The sequence below is a fragment of the Pelophylax lessonae genome (assembly GCF_965119305.1).
Source record: "Pelophylax lessonae genome assembly, chromosome: 5".
NCBI lineage: Eukaryota > Metazoa > Chordata > Amphibia > Anura > Ranidae > Pelophylax > Pelophylax lessonae.
The window spans coordinates 469,314,597-469,338,040 of NC_138772.1; the positions used below are offsets into that span (position 1 = coordinate 469,314,597).

The following is a 23,444-nucleotide window of genomic DNA, read 5'->3' on the forward strand; positions in this document are numbered from 1 at the left end:
TTCGGGGGGGCTGCTGCACGCAGGTTTTTTGTTTACCTTAATGTATAGAATGCATTAAGATAAAAAACCTTCTGACTTTACAACTCCTGTAAGGATTTTTGGCATTTATTTACAGCATAGATGTTTCAAACCAGTAAATCAAAAAAATACTGAGATATAAAAAGACAGCCAGGCAATTAGCATTTAAAAGGAGGAGGCCAGCAATGGCAGCACCTGTTAACTCCCCATTAGGTATATGTTAGGCCTCGTACAAAGAGCTGGCAGCAAGATCCTGTGTAAAAACATGTCCATAGAGGGAGGTTGATTTACTAAAGGCAAATATACTGTGCACTGCAAGCTCAGTTGCTCTAGATCTGAAGGGAAGCTCTGAAATGAGGGAAGTTCTGCTGGTTTCTATCATCCAATCATGTACAAACAAAAATGCAGATTTTTTTATTTTCCTTGCATGTTCCCCCCCCTTAGATCTAGAGCAAGTGCACTTATAGTGCACAGACTATTTACCTAGTAAATTTTGTAAATCAACCCCAATGTATGCACATAATATTTGTGCTAATATTTACATGCGCATAGTGTAAATGTACCTTACTGGCTTCCAGGACTGACATATAAATATCAACAATATGTAATCAGCGGCAGCTGCACTACCAATTACATACTACTGACGTTATCATGTTGGGTCTGAAAGAGTCGTTCATGTTCTAGCGGTGCATGTGCAGAATGACCTTGACCAGTAATGACTGTAAATTGGCAGCAGTGCATATGCAGAATGACAAGACTTGTTCAGGGTAGACATGTACGCATCTTTGGTGTATAATCAGAGGCACAGAAATATTGATTATAAATTGTTAGTATTTGCACGTTGGACCTGGACAGTTGTGGTGGCTAACAGAGTCAATGTACGCTGAGCCCATGTTTATGTTAGTACACATGTCAAACGCTCGCACAATTCTAGAAGCTGATCAAACCACAACTTTTAAGCCACAGACAGAAAGTTTAGGAACACTAATTACAGAAGTGTAAAATTAAATGATAAAAACTTACCACCTCCGGTTGCCTCTAATTTAAAGCCCAACTCCAGGATATGTTTTATTATTACACGCAACCTTTGGATTTTAACCACTTCTGTACCGGGCCTTTTTCTGACACTTGTTTACAAGTTAAAATCATTTTTTTTTTTTTGCTAGAAAATTACATATTTTTTTTAGCAGAGACCCTAGAGAATAAAATGGAGATTGTTGCAATATTTTTTATCACACCGTATTTGCACAGCGGTCTTCCAAACGCAATTTTTTGGGGAAAAAATTCAATTCTTTTTAATGAAAAAAAAAAAAAATAATAAGAAATCAGTAAAGTTAGCACAATATTTTTCTATAATGTGAAAGATAATGTTATGCCGAGTAAATAGATACCCAACATGTCATGCTTCAAAATTGCGCATGCTCATGGAATGGCGACAAACATTGGCACTTAAAAATCCGACATGTCCGACAAGGCGACATTTTAAAAATTTCTACAGGTTACCAGCTTAAAGTTAGAGGTAGTCTAGGGCTCAAATTATTGCTCGCGCTCTAACAATCGCGGCGATACCTCACATGTGTGGTTTGAACACCGTTTAAATATGTGGGTGGGACTTGCGTATGCGTTCGCTTCTTCGTGTGAGCTAAGAGGGACAGGGCGCTTTAATTTTTTTTTTCCTATTTATTTTATCTATTTTTTCACAGTTTTTAAAAAAAAAAAAAAATTTTGATCATTTTTATTCCTAATAAACGGAATGTAAACATCCCTTGTAATAGAAATAAGCATGACAGGACCTATTTAAAAAGACCTCAGATCTCACATCTACACTAAAAAAGGGAAAAAAAAAAGTCATTTTATTTTTCATGATAAAAAAAAAAAAAAAAAAAAATGGGCTCTTTAAATGCGTTGCTAGGAGATGACGTTTGACGTCGCTCCGGTCCTCTAAGACCATAGAGTCGAGTGGGGGCCATCTTGCCCTCACTCGACTTCCTGCCTGTGAAGAGCATTGACCGGATCGTTTTCCCCGCTGCCGGCATGTCCGGTAAGCGGGGAAAACGATCGGGAAGCGACAGAGGGGTCACCTCTTCCGCCACACCTTAAGGGTGATCACTCGGCGAATCCGCCTCTGGGACCACCCTTATAAGAAACAGGAGCGCCGGCAGTAAAAAAATTACCAGGGTTATGGCAGCTATCTGCTGCCATAACCCCAGTATTGAACGTCAAAATACCGACGTAAATCTGCGGCGGGCGGTCCGGAACTATTAACAATAAAAATATGTTTTTTACATACTTCTATATGAATGTGTATTCTTCCCTTTGATGGTGATATGTGGAGGCAAAGGTGCTTCACATGGCTTGTACCAAGAGGTCATTGAAGGATCATTCAGCTTAAGCGTGTTTGACAAATAATAATCAATTTGTCCATATTGTCTGGAAAGAGGCTTCTTTCAATGGTGACATAAGGTGATGGAAGTTCCTTGGTAACAGGAGTTTGAATGCACACAGAGTCAACAGGTTAAACTGGATTTTTGTAAGAATTTACCGTAAAATACTTTTCTCTGAAGTTCATTGACAGACGCAGCTCCATCTAGTCAGAGACTATAGGGTTATGCTCCTCCTATCAGGAATAGACACTAGGCAGGAAAAAAGCTTAACCACACATATGGGGGCTATCCCTGAAGGCATAACCCCACACACCCTGCTTTCATCAAACCGTTTAGTTGCAAGCAGTGTTTACAATAGAAAAAACCCCATTCACTCAGAAGTAGAGGGGCAGGTGCTGTGTCTGTCGAACTTCAGAGAAAAGGATTTTACGGTAAGTTCTTACAAAAATCCAGTTTTCTCCATCGTTCATCAACAGGCACAGCTCCATCTAGTCAGAGACTATAGGGATGTCCCAAAGCAGTGTATTCATGAGGGGTGGGAAAACAACGCACACAAAAACGTAACTCCCCAAAGGCCAACCAGGTAACATGGAGCTCAACCAGGAACTGGAGCTTACCCTGAAAACACAATACACCCTCAAATAGAAACAAAAAAAAAAAAAAAGACAGTTCTCTTTAACCACTTTACCACCGGAGGATTTTGCTGTCTTACGTCTGAGCCACTTTTTGCGATTCGGCACTGTGCGACTTTAACTGACAATTGCGCGGTCGTGCGATGCCGTACCCAAACAAAATGTACGTCCTTTTTTTCCCACAGAGATTTCTTTTGGTGGTATTTGATCACCTGTGCGATTTTTACTTTTTGCGCTATAAACAAAAAAAGAGCGTTTATTTTGAAAAAATAACAATATTTTTAACATTTTTTTATATGAAATTCCCCCCAAAAAAATGTAAAAATCTAATTTTTTTAAAATTTTTGGCCAATTTGTTTTATGCTACCTATGTTTGGTAAAAAAAAAATCACAATAAGCGTATTTTGATTGGTTTGCGCAAAAGTTATTGCGTTTACTAACAAAGGGAAAGATTTCTGTCATTTTTGGTGTTTTTTTTTTAACGCGTTATGGCGGCGAACTGCGATTTTTTTTGCGAGACTGCGACATTGCGGCGGACAGATTGGACCCTTGACTGACATTTTTGACACTTTTGGGGGTACCAGTGACATTACTGCAGTAATCAGTGCTATATATATGCACTGTTACTGTAAAAATTACACTGGCAGGGAAGGGGTTAATTTTATTTGAGAGGGAGGGGTTAATGTATGCCTGGTGCTTACTAACATGTGTGGGGGGAGGTGACTGTGTGACACAAGGACAGATCGAGGGTTCAACTATGCTGAACCCTGCAATCTGACCCTGCCTGTCACTTAGGAGATCCGCCCGCTTGTGTTTACACAAGCAGGCAGATCTCCACACTCGATTCCCCGACGATCGGGGAAGAGCAGCGGCAATCGTCGCTGCTCCTCCCCTGGCCCGACTCCCGCTGTGACTGAATACAGCGAGAGGGAGCCGCCGCCGAGAAAGGGGAGTGTCTGGCGACGTAGGTCTACGTCGCCAGACGATAACAAACCACTTTGCCGCAGTAGGCTCAACGTGAGCAGACGGCAAGTGGTTAAGCAGCAGCCTAGGTAGTCTTTAATATGTGACCTGCTACCACGTGTAAATGGCGGGACAAGGATCCCACCCATCTAGCAGAATGGAATGGAAGATCGGCCCTTGAGACAGCAGATATTCCCTGAGAGGAAATCTCCAAGGAGCATCTGCAACCAAACTTATAAGGTTTGCGTACCAAGACCGGCGAGGCCAGTGTGGGGCCCCTAGAATGACCGGAAATGCCTTCCCCCTCTATTCTGCATAGAAGCTTCAGCAGGAGTTTCAGGGGAGGAAACGCATAGATCAGCCGATACTGACTCCAAGGAGCCACCAGTGCGTCTGTTGCATTGGCCAGAGGATCCCTCGACCTGACCACAAATCTCTGAACCTTCTTGCCGTGTCGAGAGGAAAACTGGTACTGGTCGACATCGGGTGTCCCCCACCGGACACACAGGAGGTGAAAAACCTCCGGGTGTAAGGACCACTCCCCCTGATCAAAGACCTGACGACTCAGGTAATCTGCCTGCCAGTTCTCCACACCTGGGATGTGCACAGCAGAGAGAGCTGGGACAAAATTCTCCGCCCAATCCAGATTCTTGGCCACCTCCCGGGCCGCCGAAAAACACTCTTGGTGCCCCCTTGATGATTGATTTACGCCACGGCCATGGCATTGTCCAGTTATATCCAGACCGGGCAACCTTGCAGAAGAGCCATCCAATGACTCAGGTAAAGCTTTATCGCTCTGAGCTACAAGATTTATTTATCGGCAGTTTGGACTCCTCCATCGTCCAGGATCCCTGGGCGCAGAACTTCCCCAGCACTCCTCCCCAGCCTGACAGGCTGGCGTCCGTGGTTACCACCGTCCAATACAACGGAAGCAAGGATTTGCCCTGACGAAGTGCTGACGAGTGAGTCTACCACAGAAGAGCAGACTTTGTGCTGCAACTCAACCGAATTAAATTGTCCAAGGAATTTGGATCCTTGTTCCATTTTACGAGAATCTACTTTTGTAAGTGTCTCGTGTGGAACTGAGCAAACGGAACCACCTCGAAGGTTGATACCACCAGACCCAAGGCCCGCATGCAAGTCAGCAAAGAAGACAGATTGTTTGCCAACAACAACCGGATCGCCCCCTGCAATTTTTTCGGGGGAAAGAAAGACCTGCGCCAAAGCTGAGTCCAGAGTCAGGCCCAGATAATCCAGTCTCATTGAAGGTATCAGGGCAGATTTTTTTAAATTGATGTTACAACAGAAATCTTGCAGTGTTCGGACAGTGACCGTCAAGTTGCCCAACAGGGCTGAGTGCCCTCAATAGATTGTCCAGGTACCCCAGCAACGAAATCCCTCTTTGACGCAGTAATGCCAACACCGGAGCCAGCACCTTGGTAAAAACCCTGGGGGTGGAGGCGAGACCAAAGTGTTATGCCGCAAATTGATAATGCTCCTCTTCTATAGCGAAGCGGAGAAAGCGCTGGTGTCCAGCGTAGATAGGGATGTGTAGATATGCATCCTTGATATCTATGGAGGCCAAAAAGTCTCCCTGGTGTAGGGACGCCACTACCGTGCAAATGCGGATCAAAGCCTTGAGGTCCATGATTGGACGTACTTTGCCTTCCTTCCTGGGCACAGTAAACAGGTTTGAATAAAACCCCTGAAAACGTTCCTGAAAGGGAACCGGCACAATAACCCTTTGCAACAGTAAATTTTGTACAGCCACTCGGAGATCCCTTAAATGGTCTGGAGACAGGGGCAGGTTGGACGGAAAGAACCTGTCTGACGAAAGAGACCAGAATTCGATCTTGTACACTGATCGGATCAGTTTGTGAGACCATTTGTCCTGAAACAAGGAAGTCCATGGTTCCGGAAAGAAGCAAAGACGTCCCCCCACCCCAGAATCGTGTGAGGGCGCCCCTTCATGCAGATGAGGATTTGTCTGCAGATGAGGATTTGTCTGGCTTTGGTTTACCTGACCATGTTTTCTTGAAACTCCCAGAAGACCTGAATGACTTTCCTTTTTCTTGCGACCCAGAGGTACGAAAAAGCCACCTATGTGCAGTAAAAGGCCCCAGTTTTGTACGTGGTGCCTTGCCCTTGGAGGATTGAGGGAGAAGACTACTCTTCCCCCCAGTAATGCTTTTGATCAACTCATCCAGGGAGGATCCAAACAACCTCTCCTCCATAAAGGGTAGGTCAGAAACAACCTTTTTGGAAGCCTGGTCCACAGGCCAGCTTTTTGACCAAACCATGCGTCTAATAGCAATCCCCACCGCAGACACTCTGGCCACCAGGGGAGCCGCATCCAGCGACACATCACATATATATTACATACATATACACAAACACACATATTATATATACAGTGGGTACGGAAAGTATTCAGACCCCCTTAAATTTTTCACTCTTTGTTATATTGCAGCCATTTGCTAAAATCATTTAAGTTCATTCTTCTTCCTCATGAATGTACACATAGCACCCCATACTGACAGAAAAACACAGAATTGTTGACATTGTTGCAGATTTATTAAAAAAGAAAAACTGAAATATCACATGGTCCTAAGTATTCAGACCCTTTGCTGTGACACTCATATATTTAACTCAGGTGCTTTCCATTTCTTCTGATCATCCTTGAGATGGTTCTACACCTTCATTTGAGTCCAGCTGTGTTTGATTATACTGATTGGACTTGATTAGGAAAGCCACACACCTGTCTATATAAGACCTTCCAGATCACAATGCATGTCAGAGCAAATGAGAATCATGAGGTCAAAGGAACTGCCTGAAGAGCTCAGAGACAGAATTGTGGCAAGGCACAGATCTGGCCAAGGTTACAAAAAGATTTCTGCTGCACTTAAGGTTCCTAAGAGCACAGTGGCCTCCATAATCCTCAAATGGAAGACGTTTGGGACGACCAGAACCCTTCCTAGAGCTGGCCTTCCGGCCAAACTGAGCTATCGGGGGAGAAGAGCCTTGGTGAGAGAGGTAAAGAAGAACCCAAAGATCACTGTGGCTGAGCTCCAGAGATGCAGTCAGGAGATGGGAGAAAGTTGTAGAAAGTCAACCATCACTGCAGCCCTCCACCAGTTGGGGCTTTATGGCAGAGTGGCCCGACGGAAGCCTCTCAGTGTAAGACACATGAAAGCCCGCATGGAGTTTGCTAAAAAATACCTGAAGGACTCCAAGATGGTGAGAAATAAGATTCTCTGGTCTGATGAGACCAAAATAGAACTTTTTGGCCTTAATTCTAAGCGGTATGTGTGGAGAAAACCAGGCACTGCTGATCACCTGTCCAATACAGTCCCAACAGTGAAGCATGGTGGTGGCAGCATCATGCTGTGGGGGTGTTTTTCAGCTGCAGGGACAGGACGACTGGTTGCAATCGAGGGAAAGATGAATGCGGCCAAGTACAGGGATATCCTGGACAAAAACCTTCTCCAGAGTGCTCTGGACCTCAGACAGGGCCGAAGGTTTACCTTCCAACAAGACAATGACCCTAAGCACACAGCTAAAATAAGGAAGGAGTGGCTTCACAACAACTCCGTGACTCTTCTTGAATGGCCCAGCCAGAGCCCTGACTTAAACCCAATTGAGCATCTCTGGAGAGACCTAAAAATGGCTGTCCACCAACGTTTACCATCCAACCTGACAGAACTGGAGAGGATCTGCAAGGAGGAATGGCAGAGGATCCCCAAATCCAGGTGTGAAAGACTTGTTGCATCTTTCCCAAAAAGACTCCTGGCTGTATTAGATCAAAAGGGGGCTTCTACTAAATACTGAGAAAAGGGTCTGAATACTTAGGACCATGTGATATTTCAGTTTTTCTTTTTTAATAAATCTGCAACAATGTCAACAATTCTGTGTTTTTCTGTCAGTATGGGGTGCTGTGTATACATTCATGAGGAAGAAGAATGAACCTAAATGATTTTAGCAAATGGCTGCAATATAACAAAGAGTGAAAAATGTAAGGGGGTCTGAATACTTTCCGTACCCACTGTGTGTATGTATATATATATATATATAGCAGGGCATGAGCCATGAGCTCAATCAGCACCGGGGAGAGCTGTTCAGTTTCCAAGACACCTTTTAATAACTTCACCCATTCAGTGACAGTCTGTGACAGTCTGTGACACCAGGGTGATTTGAATATTGAGTCCGCTAACACATGTAAATGGCAGGAGAGAGACTCAATCCATCTATCAAAAGGATCTGCAAAAGCCAGGGATTCTTCCACCGGGACCACAGTAGACATATTCAGTCTGGGTGATCCACCTTTGGTGGCACTGTCCTCCGCGAAGGGATAACGGCGTTTAAAGCGTTTGGGCACTACCAACATGTGCTTGATGACCCCCCCCACTGTTCATTGACAATATTGTCAAAAAGTTCCGAGCAGTTAAAAACTTTTCTGGGATTTGCGGGTGCCAGAAGACACCTGCGTTCCTGACACTGTAGACCGCCATTTTTAAAGTTTTACGCACTGAAACTATAAGTGCTTCCACCAATGCGCTTTCCCGCGCAGCGGCTGATGAGGACAGGTCCTCTTCGCCATCAGAATGCGATGACACAGAGCCGCCAGGGTGGGGTGCGTCTGCGGCAGCCATATCTGCCTTAGAATCTGAAGATAGAGCAGAAGGAGGCAAAGGCAGAGGGCGTTTATGGCTAGCGTTACTTTTTAACACTAAATCCACTTTTGATGCCAGGCTTTTCAAGACTGCTGTAAAATCAGATATGGGCTGCGACCCAGAGGGTTCCGGAGCTGCACTGAGAGGGTCTGTAGGTGAAAATGTATCCTGGGACATTTACACTGGAGTAAAAACAATGCAGTATTGCTTTAAAAAAGTCGCAAAAACGCAATCGAATCGCTGCACAGCGGTACAGCAAGTCCCAGCCTAACATAGTTCAAAAAACGTTACCAAACCGATCAGGAGGCTTGCAGAAACTATGTGTATGGCAGAATGAAATGATCTGTCACAGGAAGTAAAATTCACCTGGGTCATGCCTAGTGTATCCAGAGTCTGCCTGTGCTGTCCAGCATGTGAACTACAAGAAAATGGCCGCCCCAGGCATTCTTATGGGTAATTTAAAGAAAATGGCTGCCCATGCATTACAATTCAGATCTTGTAACATCAATGCAGAGAAGGCTACAGCAAAATGGTGGCCCGCACGGCATGCGGTCTTCAGGAACCCAGCAGAGGTCAGCAAACAAAGGCATCAGATGGTCCCCAGGAGCAGACCCCAAAAGGAAAAGTCCCCCCCCCGCGCAGAACCGCCGCAGCAGCCGCAATATATCCACCCCCCACAGGTAGGAACCTGCACGCTCTATGGGATGGGGGGACAGCTGGGAGGGGGGCCCGGTATACCCGAGAGGCCAGGGGAACTCAAGGAATACCCGAGGGTCCAACTATTCTGAGGAGGGGGCCCACGTCCACCCCGAGACCGCAAGAGAATTGGGGGGACACTTACCATACCACGATATCAGGTGGGTGCGACTCCAAATAGACTACCTCACACCTGGGGTGGGGGTGCTGCTAGCCAAAGGGTACGCTGCGACTCAGGGCATTCCAGGTCGTTCGCGTCCCAGCGAGACGGTCCAATCACGGGCTCGTCCCCGTTAAACAGGGCTCTGTCGTGGTGGGGCCTATGCTGGACTATAACCTGCTCATGCTCGCTGGCCAGGCTGGGAGACCTTAAGGATCTAGAATATCCAGTCCGAAACCCAGCCGCCTGTTGCTTGTAGTTCTACAAGTACAAAAAAAGGTTCCCAAAAAAATACCAGCTAAGACCGAAGTCCCAGCAGGAAACTAGGTCCTACTCCTAAACTAGGCAGAAACAAACTGAGGGCTGTAGCAGAGTGTGTGGGGCTATTCCTGCAGGGACAGCCCCATAGGCGTGGTGAAAACTTTTTCCTGTCTAGTGTCCTACTCATGTAGGGGGCAGCATAACCCAATGTTCAAGATATGAAGCTGCGTCTGTCAATGAACGATAGAGAAAGAGAGCCAATAATTGGCTTTTGTAAAAGGGACATATACACTAATAAGCAGGGCACTGATCATCAGTGTCCTGATGACCAGTGCAGTCCCAACAGTGCCAATCAGTGTCACCTATCAAAGCCGCCTATCAGTGCCTCCTCATCAATGCCAACCAGTGCTGCCTCATCAGCGCAGCCTAAACAGCGCACATCAGTGAATGAGAGAAATTACCGGTTTGCAAAATTTTATAACAAACTATGAAAAAGTTTTTTTTTTTTTTTTTCTTTCCGTCTTTGTTTATTAAGCAAAAAATAAAAAATAAACACCCAGTGGTCATTAAATAACACCAAAAGAAAGCTCTATTTGTGTAAAAAAATATTAACAATTTTGTTTGGGTACAGGGTTGCATGGCCATGCAATTGTCATTCAAAGTGTGACAGCGCTGAAAGCTGAAAAGTGGCCTGGGCAGGAAGGGGGTGAAAGTGCCCACTAGGCAAGTGGTATGTTTTCCATAGCTATACCTGCAAAAGGGGCCAGCCTGAAGTGATCTAGCAGGATATAATTTTCTGACTTAAGTTCCACTTTACTTACATGCATTTATTTGAATTTTAATGCATGTTTATATTTTGAAATTGTATATGCAACACAGGTATTAATAGTGGTTTCCTTGTCAGTTTGGGTGAATATAGCGCTGCTTTATTCATTTTAGTTTAGTCACAGTTGGTATCAATGGCAAAGCAACTCCTTTATTTTTTTACATTGTTCTTGATTATGACCTAGCTTAGATTTATTTTGTTTTTATTTCAACTCCAGGATATCAGCCACCCTCTAACTGTTGGTATGGACAAAAAAAAATAATAAATACTTATTTTGCTCAAGTGCAAAATGCACATGATGATTCTTCTCTCTTTTTCAGTTTACTTTTAGGTATCACTGCCTGTGTGATCTGAATATCTCCAGTTGGTGGAGGCAACACTTCCAGTGGCGGGTCCCCCCTCATAGGCTCCAGAGTCAGGGGAACCCACGGGGACCAGTACCCAAGAAAACAAGCTGGAAAGAATTCCCAGGCCGCAGGGCAGGATATTAGCTTTGCTCATATAGGAAATTGTGACTCTGACCCATTACACTGCAGGATAGCCTAGGAAGAGGTGATTGGGATCAAGACTGAAGAGTAGGATAATTGATGCACAAAGCTCTCATCATATTCATTTTTTCTTGGAGTTGGGTTTTAAAGAACTGTCATGACCACTGCATTTCACATCATGAAAAACATGGCAGTCTATGTGAAACCTTTTTTTGCAGTGCACATACCTTTTCTTGGCAGTAGGCTGGAAATAATCCAGCATCTTGGATGACACCATTTTCTGCGAAGTCTTCTCCTTTTGTGAAGCGGGTTTTTCTACAGATATATTTAGCTGGCTCTTTTTTTCTGTTGGTCTTGATTGCTCCTGACACAATGCAGTTCTGCTGTCCCCACTAGAACTTGATTCCAGATCGCCGTCCACACTCATATCAGATTTAGTTCCGTTGTGTCTACGAATGCTCTTTTGTGTCTCTTTAACTTCTCGAGCTCCGCTTATATCCACCCTAAAAAAAATTACAAGTAATAATAGAAAAAAAAAATAGAATTTACATATTTTATTCCACAGGTCACACTGTGTTTATCTACATTTCTTTTCCGGATAAAAATTATTTTTTTTGGATAGTGCAGGGAAAAGTTAGGAAAACAGTTGGTTTTTACTACTACATAGTTAGTGAGGTTGAAAAAAGACATCAGTCCATCCAGTTCAACCTATGATGTGTGTGTCTACTGTTAACCACACATTGTATACCCCTGTATGTTGTGGTCTTTAAGGTGCCCCTCTAATAGTTTTTTGAAACTATCAATGCTCCCTGCTGATACAACTGTTTGCGGAAGAGAACTCCACATCCTTACTGCTCTTACAGTGAAGAATCCCTTGCGTATTCTAAGGTTAAACCGCCTTTCCTCTAGTTTTAGTGAGTGGCCACGCGTCTTATTGTATTTCCTTTCTCTGAATAGGTTTTTCCATATTCTAGGGTTTCCAGTACAATATTTGTACATTGATATCATATCCCCCCCTCAATCGTCTCTTCTCCAGAGAGAATAAATTCAGTGCTTGTAGCCTTTCCTCATAGCTGATGTCCTCCATTCCCCTAATTATTTTTGTTGCCCTTCTCTGGACTTTCTCCAGTTCTAGCACATCCTTCCTGAGGACCGGTGCCCAGAACTGGACAGCATACTCCAGATGTGGCCGGACCAGAGTCTTGTAGAGTGGGAGAATAATCTCTTTATTTCTGGAGTGAATCCCCTTTTTTATACATCCCAGTATTCTGTTGGCTTTGCTTGCAGCGGCTTGGCATTGCATGCCACTGCCAAGCCTGTTGTCTACCAGTACCCCCAGGTCCTTATCCATCCTAGACTCACCCAGAGGTCCCCCCCAGTGAGTAGCTTGCTTTCTGGTTTCTGGCACCCAGGTGCATTACTTTACATTTTTCAACATTGAACCTCATCTGCCATGTAGTTGCCCACCCCATAATTTTGTTCAGGTCCGCTTGTAAGGTTTCCACATCCTGCCCAGAAGATATTGGCATGCTTAGTTTAGTATCATCCGCAAATACTGAGATTTTGCTCAATATCCCCTCCTCTAGATCATTTATGAATAAATTAAATAGGATTGGCCCCAGGACAGAACCCTGGGGGACCTCGCTTTCCACACCCACCCAATCTGAGTACTCCCCATTAATCACCACCCTTTGCAACCTCCCCTGGAGCCAGTTCTCTATCCAGGTACTCACCTTATGGTCCATACCTACCTTCCTTAGTTTGAACAGTAAGCGTTTGTGGGGAACGGTGTCAAAGGCCTTTGCGAAGTCCAGGTACACCACATCCACAGGCTTTCCTTTATCTAGGTGGCAGCTCACTTCATCGTAGAAGGTAAGTAGATTGGTTTGGCAAGAACGAATTTTCATGAATCCATGCTGATTGCTACTAATAATACCGTTTTCATTACTAAAGTCTTGTATGTGGTCCCTTAACATCCCCTCCAAAATCTTACAGACTACTGATGTTAGGCTGACCGGCCTATAGTTACCCGGGATATATCTCGGCCCCTTTTTAAATATTGGTACCACGTTGGCTTTTTTCCAATCAGCTGGCACCATACCCGTCTGTAAACTATCCTTAAAGATCAAGAATAATGGTCTGGCAATCACCTGGCTGAGCTCTTTAAGAACCCTCGGGTGCAAGCCATCCGGTCTCGGTGATTTATTTATGTTAAGTTTCTCTAGTTTAGTTCTAAGTCTATCTTCTGTTAGCCATGGCGGTATTTCCTGAGGTGTGTTGTTTTGTTTGGCCTTACAAGCTGGGTTCGTGTAGCCCCCCAATTCTTTTGTGAAGACTGAAGAGAAGAATTTATTTAACACTACCGCCTTTTCCCTGTCCTCTGTGGCCAAAACTCCCTTATCTTTTATGGGGCCAATGTGTTCTGGCCACGCTTTCTTATGGGTTATATATTTAAAGAATTTCTTGGGGTTCTTTTTACTCTCTTCCGCTATATGTTTCTTGTGTTCTATTTTAGCCGCCCTGATTTTGTCTTTACATTTCTTATTACACTCTTTGTAATGCTTGAATGCTGCCAATGACCCCTCAGTCTTGTATTTTTTGAAGGCCTTTCCTTTAGCATTAATATGCATTTTTATGTTGGAGTTTAGCCACCCAGGGTTTAGTTTTGCTCTTTTAAATTTATTTCCCTTTGGAATGCAGTGGTCATTCCCTTTGTTAAGTATGCTTTTGAAGCACTCCCATTTTTCCTCCGTGTTCTTTGTTCCCAGGGTTCTATCCCATTTGATGTCGGAGTCTCTAAAGTGGACAGAGACAGACAAGTGATCCTGTCGCTAGTGACATCTCACCAGAAACACATATCCTGTCGAATTCCCTCACTGACTGGACTAGCAGGGACTCTACTGCTGCTCCCATGCTAGCATGTTGGGCCAGCGAGAACCTAACACCCAGTAAGGGAAGTGGTGACATATTTTGGAGATTCTGCCACTAGCGATGTGTTGCCAGCAGCATATTTGCCCCCTGACATCAGCCTAAATGATCTTGGGAGGATACCTGATCAACAGAGACAAACACTGCTCAAGCATTTATTGGTGCCAATCTCCTTTAGTACTAGACCAATGGGTGTTCTGTCCAGCTGATTTTGTGGCAGCCTTGGAAAATCCCACAGGGAGAACACTGAAGAACCTGCTTGTATACTTCTCCTTCCCACTCTTTCCGTGGTAACTGAGCTCACCTTGCTCCTCTGTGAGCCAGTGAATGGAGAGTGGGAGGAAATCTGAGAATTCATTAATTTCATCTAGGCTGACTGAATCCAGAAGAACTCAGCTCTGAGCATTTCAAGGGTCAGAGCTCTCAGATCTCAACTAGAGCGGACATGTTAGCAGCAGAGTGGAGACACAGTGGGGTTGATTTACTAAAACTGGAGAGTGCAAAATCTGGGGCAGCTCTGCATAAAAACTAATCAGCTTCCAAGTTTTTTTGTCAAAGCTTAAAGAGTAATTCCATTTTTGTATAAAAATAAAAAATAAATAGAAAAAAAAAAAACAAAAAAAACAACATTAAATTATATTGTAATTGAATGGTAAAAATTACCTTTCCTTTTCAATCTGCAGTGCAGTAATTTTCGGTAAAATGCAATGCAATATGGCTAGCTGGAAGAGTTCTGTAAAGAAGAGCCCCCAGATAGGTCACGTCCTGCTTTTGTGATTGGTTAACTGATTTTCCCCGAAGTCTGCACTAAGATTCCTATTAGATTTTCAGCATTCAATGCAACAAAAATGTAATTTTTGGTGAGATACGCTCAAAGGGAAATCTTGTCTAAAGGGATGCAAACCCTGCAAGTTTCCTTAATAAGAGCCCTGCAGGTGCAGCAATTGATTGATAATTATAAAACCACTCCCATACAGATTTACTCAACACAAGACAAACAGCTATTACTTCAGAAAACAAAAAGGTAGGAATCTGCAACACAGTTTGTTAAAATCCTTGCAATGTACATACATCACACAGAGGGGAATGATTTTTGGTCAACTAAAGTGGAATTACTATTTATTTGACCAAGGTAAAGATAGAAACTGATTGGCTACCATGCACAGCTGCGCCAGATTTTTCATTGTCCAGTTTTAGCAAATCAACCCCAATGTGCCCCTGATCTTCACCGGCTAGAGGAAGAGGAATAGAAATAAATATAAAAAAAAAAAACACGCATCCCCCAATTCTTCCTCCATCATCATATAAAGGTTATGTAAATACGGTCTAATAAGACAAAATAGCTGAACATTAGTTATCTAAAAAGACACAACATACCAATTATGAGTCTGGTCTTGTGGTTCTGTATCTGCAACATAAGCTGTGGTGTTGAAGGTGGATACAGGCATTATAGTTTCATTGACAGCCATACTGGAGGAACATGAAGATTCAGCGATATTACTCCTAGCAGCCTTTTCTAAATGAAAACAAAGAAACAGGTTCAATTCTTTTTTTTTTTTTTTTTTTTTACAATACTTAGAACTATTCCTTACTAAGGGCTTATTGTAGATCAGATCCTGAGAACAGCATTATAGCATTTCACAGCCAACCATAAGACCTGTTGATCCCAAATAATGCAGCGGCCTCTTCTATGGCCACTTCAAGGGATAGCACTCATGGGCATGTGATATGTGTTTAAGGCTACCTCCACTTTTTGCAACATGCTACACACACATATACTGTAGGGTGTAACCATATAACTTGTTGCTTAACAAACCCCATGCAGAACCCTTGTAACAGGATGAAGAGGTCCTTTAGCCCCATGGCAGCTGTCCTTTTTTTAAACCGATGCAGCTCTATGGGGCTCCACCTGCACAGCTGCAGCACTCATTCACAGAGATCTGTAAATGAATAAACTACAAGTCTGGTCTTCCACCACAGCAGGCGGGCTTACAGTTCTCAATGGAATACAAGTTCTTTAAGTTAATTTTTTTGCGTTTTATATGCATTTCAATGAATTGTGCTTTATGTGTAGTATTCATCAGAGAATGTGCTTACGGATTTTCTGCAAATGGAGCTGAGGAAGCATGGCTGATTTTTTTCCCCCTGTTTACAGCTGCCGCAGTGTTCACCATGGCTGAGCAAATGGCAGAGTTCAGATAAATTGTAGCTGAGCACATAGCAGGTGTCCAGGGAAGGTGCATGCACCCAAAAATGCATGAAAGTGCTTTGTATCCCCAGTGGAATAAAGTATTTTGATAAAATGATTTTACAATGCTTTTCAAAATAACTGAACTTGCAACCTGCATTCAACTTCTTTGCAGTCTTCTTTTTTTTGTTCAACAGAGGGACAAGTGTCTTGACAAAATTAATATATATACTACACACTAATATTGCATTACAATACCTATAAAAAGTGTTCTTTATTAATAGTATTCACATTCAAACTGCAATGATTGGCATGACTTAACAATAGCAGTGTGGGAAGCATAATGGTTTCAGAATGTACTATGGTGGTTTCAAATCACAGCATGCACACCCTGTGATACGAAATGTTATTGTTATAATAATTACACAGCGCACAGCAGAGGCAAGTGTTTTGTATTCCATACAGTGTGCTATGGTTCCCTCCATGCACCTTACCTAATTTCACTACAAGGTGAGCGTGTAGAAAGATGCCACCATGAAACATTCACACCATGGAGACAGGCATCGTCCAGCATACAGGGTAAGGCTTCCATTTACTGTGAATGGGAGTCCCAAAATGTTCCACAGAGCCAGCTATTCAACTTGCAGACCGTCTGTCCCCATTTTGTACTAAATAACACATTCACTTTAGAAATTACTTTTAAAAAGGTTTTATTTTTATTCAAAAAGAAGGAAAACATAACAACAGGTTCTGATAGTGGGGGTCAGGTCTGGTGGATAGGTTTGGGTGCTGGGAGAAGCCTAAGGGGGAGGGCAAATGTGAAAGAAAAAAAGTGGGTGAGAAAAGGTAAGGGGCCAAAATGTGTAACATTTTAAAGACAGTGGGAAATGAAAGGTAGGTTACGGATAACCTGGAGCCATAGTAGTGGTCCTATATGTACTTGGCTCAGGAGGACGTGGGCCAATTGCAGAGTACAGAAGGTAGGTGGCGTACTTTCTATGTGCAACCAAGGATGCAGAAGGCCTCTCTAAAAAGTGGACCAGCAGGCTACGAGATAAGAGTAAATATCACCCCTGGCCTGCCATTCATGCTGGATATGTCCCAGTATTGGCATGAGGCAGAAGACTGTCCCAGTTATTTGTGTTGTCCCAGTGCGCATTTGCCTGCCGGTCACAAAGCTTGTACAGCAGCTGTGGGGTCTGGCCATCAGCGGATGTTGTTTCTGGCTGCTGCCAATGGTTTAGTCTCAACCAGGCGCGTACTTTTGCTGTACACCCCTAGAGAAGAAGAAAAATAACTCTTTGTTTAAAATGTCAGAGATACAGAGAGGATATGGATAAATGGATAGATATATATATTAATACAGAGATAAACCAATCAGCCATAACATTATGACCACCCAGCAAATGTTGAATAGCATCTATTTTTGCCACCAAATAGCCCTGACCCATCGAGGCATGGATGCCAAAATAACATGCACATGAATGGCAGGACCCAAGTCATTACACTGCCTCTGCCAGTTTGCCTTCCAATCAAAGTGAATCCTGATGCTATCTGTTCCTCAGGTAAGGGAAGCACACACTGTAGGCACTTTCAGCTATGAACAAAAGTCAGCATGAGCATCCTGACCAGATACACAACCCCAAATGCAAAAAAACTGATACACTGTGTGTTTTGCCACCTATATATCGGAACCAGGATGAACTTTCTCCACAATTTTAACTACGATAATTCTTCTATTGGATCGGACTACATGGGCCAACCACTCCTTAAGTGCATCAAAGAGCCATGGCAGCCCATTTTTGGTCGGTTTTGAGTTACTGTGACCCAGTTGTCTGTCCATTACAATTTGGCCCTTGTCAAAGTCGCTCAAATGTTATACTTGCCCATATATTTTTCTTCTTTCAGCACATGAACATCAGGGACAACATGTTCACTTGCTACCAAATATATTCCACCCATTTTCAGATGCCATTGTAATGAGATAATGAAATAACATTCACTATACTTGTCAGTGGTCATACTGTTATGGCTGATCAGTGTATTTATGACATTTGTACCTAAATAGACATACAAAAAGAGTGGAAGAGAAATGCAAGCATAGAGATACAAGAAAGCAAGATATGACAATATTTCTGTACCTGCTGGATGCATATACTGTAAGTGCTGCTTTCTCTGACTCTGCAGGTCTCATTAAGTTGGATAGAGTAGATTCCCTTGAGGGACCTGCCTCACTCAGTTACTCCTCCTCTTGTGCCCAGTTGGATCTTGTCCTATAAAAAATTACATGTTTACGACATTTATAATCAGCATGCAAACTACTTACTGCTAAAAGGCACACTCAACATTTTTACTTACTCCATTGACTCCACGGGGTGGTGGCAGAATACCATCTCTTTTTGAAGTGGCTTCCTGATGGGGCACTGTAGTATGCTTTTTCCCCTATGGTAAGGATATGCAGTGACCCCCACCTGTTGGTGAGGATATCCCCTAAAATTTACAAGAATATGGTATAAAAACCTTAAACATTTTTGTTACTAAAAGATAGTCTACATTTTTTGGACAATTGGTGCTAGGCAAGAGAGGGTAATTGAAATACCAAACTCCCTACAACCAACTACCACTCAGAGACCTTGTTATCAAATCACAAATCAGGGTTGTGTCCACTGGCACAGCTCTCTTCACTGCATGCTGATTGGTCCTGCACAGAAATCAAACAATCAGTCTGCAGGATCTTAATCCAGTGCTGAGCAACCCATAATGTCAGCAGGATTTAGGAGAGGTACACCAATGACAACAACCCTGTATAGCATAAAAGAAGGTCAGGGAGTGAGGGCGTGATTCCTGCATTTAACTGGCAAACTTTATTAGCTCACATCAGTGACATGACCGATGGATCAGCACAAGGACAGAGTGCTCAGAAGCACTAGGCCACTCACTTCAAACTGCTGGGTGGTCACAACACACGGATCGCTGGGCACAGACAATGTATTATACGTAAACCTACAGTAGGGACATGTTGCAATTGTGTCACTGTTGTGTGCTAATGCAGTTTTCCATTCTTTTTTTCACATATAGCACAGAAATATTAGACAGACTTTTACACCTACCTCTTTCCTCTCTGGCTTCTTGACTTAGGCAGTCCCAGAACGACGTAGGCTCCATGAAGCTCGCCTCCCAATAGTTTTTCAGCTGCACGTGATTGAAGTACTCAGGGTGCTCAGTGTCCTAAATTTTAGCCTGTTGATGTACCACGACAATAAGGTCCACTTGCGTAACATCCTTACTCATCCCTCACAGAGCTCCAAAATGCACCTTTTGGACTCAAATCAGAGGACTCAGGATTTCTTGTGTAGGCAGTTACATAATAAGCAACAGAAAAAATTAACCTTTGTACGCACGTACATTTACACACGTACACGTGTGAAAACTGCAGAAATTACAGCTCCGGACGCAGCTCTGTTCCATTTTCCTTTTCTTGTTTTTTTCTTTAACGCAATGCACTAATATAGCCATGAACACAGCTGTCTGAATGGGCCCCATAGGATTTGTGTAATGATGTGTACAGAACTAGGCACTGTAGGCAGCTGTTTTTTTATGACCGTGCGAATAAGCCCTAAATATTTTGTTGCAAAGCACTGTGTAAACTGTTGGTGCTATATAAATTCTGCATAATTAGAATAGTAATAATAATAAATACGATTTTAACGATCTTGAAGTATCCCTTAGTATAGCTACTGCTCCTCCGATTTAAGAGGTGTAACTTGAGGTGGTCTAAGTATATATTTTTTCGGATGCATCCTCAAGGAATCAACAGGAAGCTGCTGTTCTCAATATGTAGACCAATCCTAGTGTATTACCCATTGGATAGCAAAACAGAGTAGAAATGTACAGAAGTGCTAGCCATATGTATATTTTCTATTCTTTACCGCATAGACTTCTACTGGATTATACACCAAGAGCTCTGTCAGGTGTTTGTGTTCCTGAGCTATAGGTTTCTAATTGGAAGAGACCAAGATTATGCTGATGGTATTTTATCTCATAGCTAGTCTGGCAAAAGTAGGTATGGCTGACTAGTTCAGCCTGTGATGATGCTCTTACCCATGGGTTAAAGCTGATGCAGACATGAATGTGCAACCAAGCAGATGTCCAACAACCAGGATGTAAAAATCCATGGTTCTAATTATCACTTTGCAGGAAATTTCATTTTGCAGAAGAGATCATTAACACGCATCCCTTACTAACACAACCAGATGCCTGTTTTCCAAACTGAACCCAGCACATGCACTAAAAAAAACTTCAAATATAGACTATAGATGTGCTTAAATACATCCAATAAATTAGTCCCAAAACTAACACAGATGACATTTAGCAACAGACCAGAGCCTGTGTTCCAAAGATTTGCAATTTACTACATGACTTTTTCTGTAGCAGAAAGTAGATTAAGTTGCGTCATACCCGTCTCATTTCTATTCCCTGCACGTTGCTGAGGATTGCAATATATTTCTGTTGACATGTAGATAACGGCTAAACCAATTTCAGCTTCTGGAATAGCTCGCAATCCTTCACTGTAAAACAAGAGTTATGTTTAGTATTTCTTCTAACACAATAGAACAAGGAATGTCATAGACAAGAATCCACTAGAGTTTCATTGTGTTGCGTTATCACATAAATTGAACAAGACCCTGGTGAGCTGTAAGTAAAATTTACATTACCAGTCATGACATACTGCATCAAATACAAGTATAGGGACAATCCGCATCATCTTACTTTGCAGCAGGAAAAACAAAAGTGTGTCTTTGATCTGCAGCTTTAAATTGGATTTGAGGTTACACAGGTCAGTAATTTTATTAGACCCTCTAGTCCTTTCTGTGCCCAGACATGTACACTTTAAAGCGGAGCTCCAGCCACGAAGACATTTTTTATCTAAAGATACCCCCATATCCTAAACTAACCCCAATTACAGTACAGGACAGTAATTGAATAAAGATAAAATCTTACCTTTAAAATTGAATGCAAAGCGCGGCTATCTCCGGTGTGGGTGTCTGAAGCCGCCGTATCCCCCGCTGTGACCTTCTTCCTGATTTCTGGCTCCCAGAATGCCGATCGCAATCTTGCGCATGCACTGTAGATTGCGATCGGCAATGAGAGTAGCGGACAGCCCTTTCCATTGCATCCTGGTATTGATGACGCTCATCTCCCAGGATGCAATGCAAAGGAGGAAGTGACATTTTGGGGCTGTGGCCGCATAAGGAGGAAGAGGAAGGAAGGTAAGGTCATTTTCATTAAAAACAAGGTAAGTGAAACAAAAAAAAAAAAAATATTAATTATCCAATTCTTTTTCACGTTGTTTTACTCTAACTGATGCTGTAAAGTTAATTTTTAGGGTGGAACTCCGCTTTAACTAGTACATTTATTGGGTAAATTAATTGTGGTTACACTATGGACATGTATACTGTATAAACTGAATGCGCCTATGCTTATTAGTATTTAGTTTGACCCAAAACAAACTGAACAGAATTCAGTGACAGACACATTAAAAATAATGTTGCTTTGTTAGGATAAATGTGCAGAAAAAATAATATCAGATGTACAGATACCATAAGAAATTATGATGAGTTCTGTTACATCTGCTGTTTTCAGTGACTGCTTGTGTATTGCCCTTTCTATGGAATATAATTTAGCAAAAGTTAACTGGACCTATAAAAGGATTTTGAGAATACTTAAAGTGTTATTTTTACAAACATATTTAAAGGGTAACTCCACTTTCATGGGGAAAAAAAATAGAAAATAAAGAAAATATATATAGTGTATACAATTGCGACACAAGTCATATTGTAATTGAAAGTTATTAAAAAAAACGTTTTTTCTATTCAAATCTGCAGACGCTGTAATTTTCTGAAAATGCAATGAAATATGGAAACCTTGAGGAGTTCTATACACAGAATGTGTACAGAACGCCCCCCAGAAACATTTCCTGCTTGTGTGATCGGCTCACGGATTTACCCCAGAAGTCTGCACTAAGATACAAGTCAGATTTCAGGCATCTCCTGTAACAAAAATGTCATTTTTGGTGAGATACTCCCAACAGAAAAACTTTTAAAGGGATGCAGACCCAGCAGCTTTCCTCATTAGTGCTCTGCAGCTGCACAGCCAATTGATAATTATGAAAACACTCCCATTAGATTCACTTAGCCCAGGGTCACAGAGGAACAAACAAGGATTTCTTCAGAACAACAAAAAGTAGGAATCTGCAACAAAGTTTATTAAAATCCTCGCAATGTACATAGCTTATCCAGAGAGGAATGTTTTTTCTCAACTAAAGTGGAGTTAAACTTTTATTTAGTGGTTTGCCTGAAGTTCAGCTTTAAAGTGTAAGGACATATATAAAAGGTCGGGGTTGTCAACAAGGAGGAACTATGATTCACATTCGGTGGTCATGCCTGCAGGCGAAACACCTCTGGATCAGAATCTGATCAACTTGTTCCTCCACTGCAGCCTAATAAAAGACCCAGTTGAGACATCACTAAAAGAGAAGTATGGTAATATAAAAACAGAAAATGCAGCACCAACTCCAGCTGCAGCTGTCCCCCACTGGGTCTCCCCCAAGAGCTGAGTGATCAAGCACCACTGATTGCTTAGTTCTCCCCCTCTGCTCCAAGCGGTGACTGTCAGTCACTGGCTCTCTGCTCTGCCCCTCCAGCGCTCACTGGAGCACCAGGCTCTGGAGGGGTCAGGAGCGGCTAGCTCAGACTTTGGAGGCATGCTGAGAGGCTGAGCCAGCTGCCAGTCTAGGCATCTGGGTGGATCCCAACTGTAAAATCGTTCCCCCCCCCCCCTCTCCCACTCCGGGCTTTCCCATTCTTGAAGCCGGTGGCTTACCATAGAGATGAAGAGTGACTGGTACGTCCCCGATCATCTCTATGGTATAGAAAACTGGAGGTGACAAGTATTTTGTCACTTACGGTTTCGGTCTTCTGTTTACGGCCATTACCGGCAAGGGAAAGCTTTGGAATGAACCGATCCAAGTTTGATCTGAAGCTCTCAAGGACAGAGGAGAGATGTGGTGTCCAATAGATCCCAGAAGTCTCAGTAAAGAGGACCTGTCACTGTGTAGTGTTATCATAAGGGATGTTTACAGCGTTAAAAAAAACATTTTGTTAATAAAATGAAAACAATTTTTAAAGCATCCCTTAAGGCTACATTCACACCTGAGCGTAGCGTTTTTCA

The 23,444-nt window shown here is 42.9% G+C and overlaps 1 protein-coding gene across 1 annotated transcript in view; it reads right to left on the reverse strand.

Moving 5' to 3' along the window:
* NBN (nibrin) overlaps window positions 1-23,444 on the reverse strand; it is a 147,301-nt gene that overhangs the window by 62,799 nt on the left and 61,058 nt on the right. The window contains exons 8-10 of the mRNA XM_082258007.1: window positions 20,673-20,782; window positions 15,404-15,542; window positions 11,326-11,601 (exon numbers count right to left, since the gene is read on the reverse strand). Coding sequence (XP_082114133.1) covers window positions 11,326-11,601; window positions 15,404-15,542; window positions 20,673-20,782 — 525 coding nt within the window. The remainder of the gene's footprint in view (window positions 1-11,325; window positions 11,602-15,403; window positions 15,543-20,672; window positions 20,783-23,444) is intronic.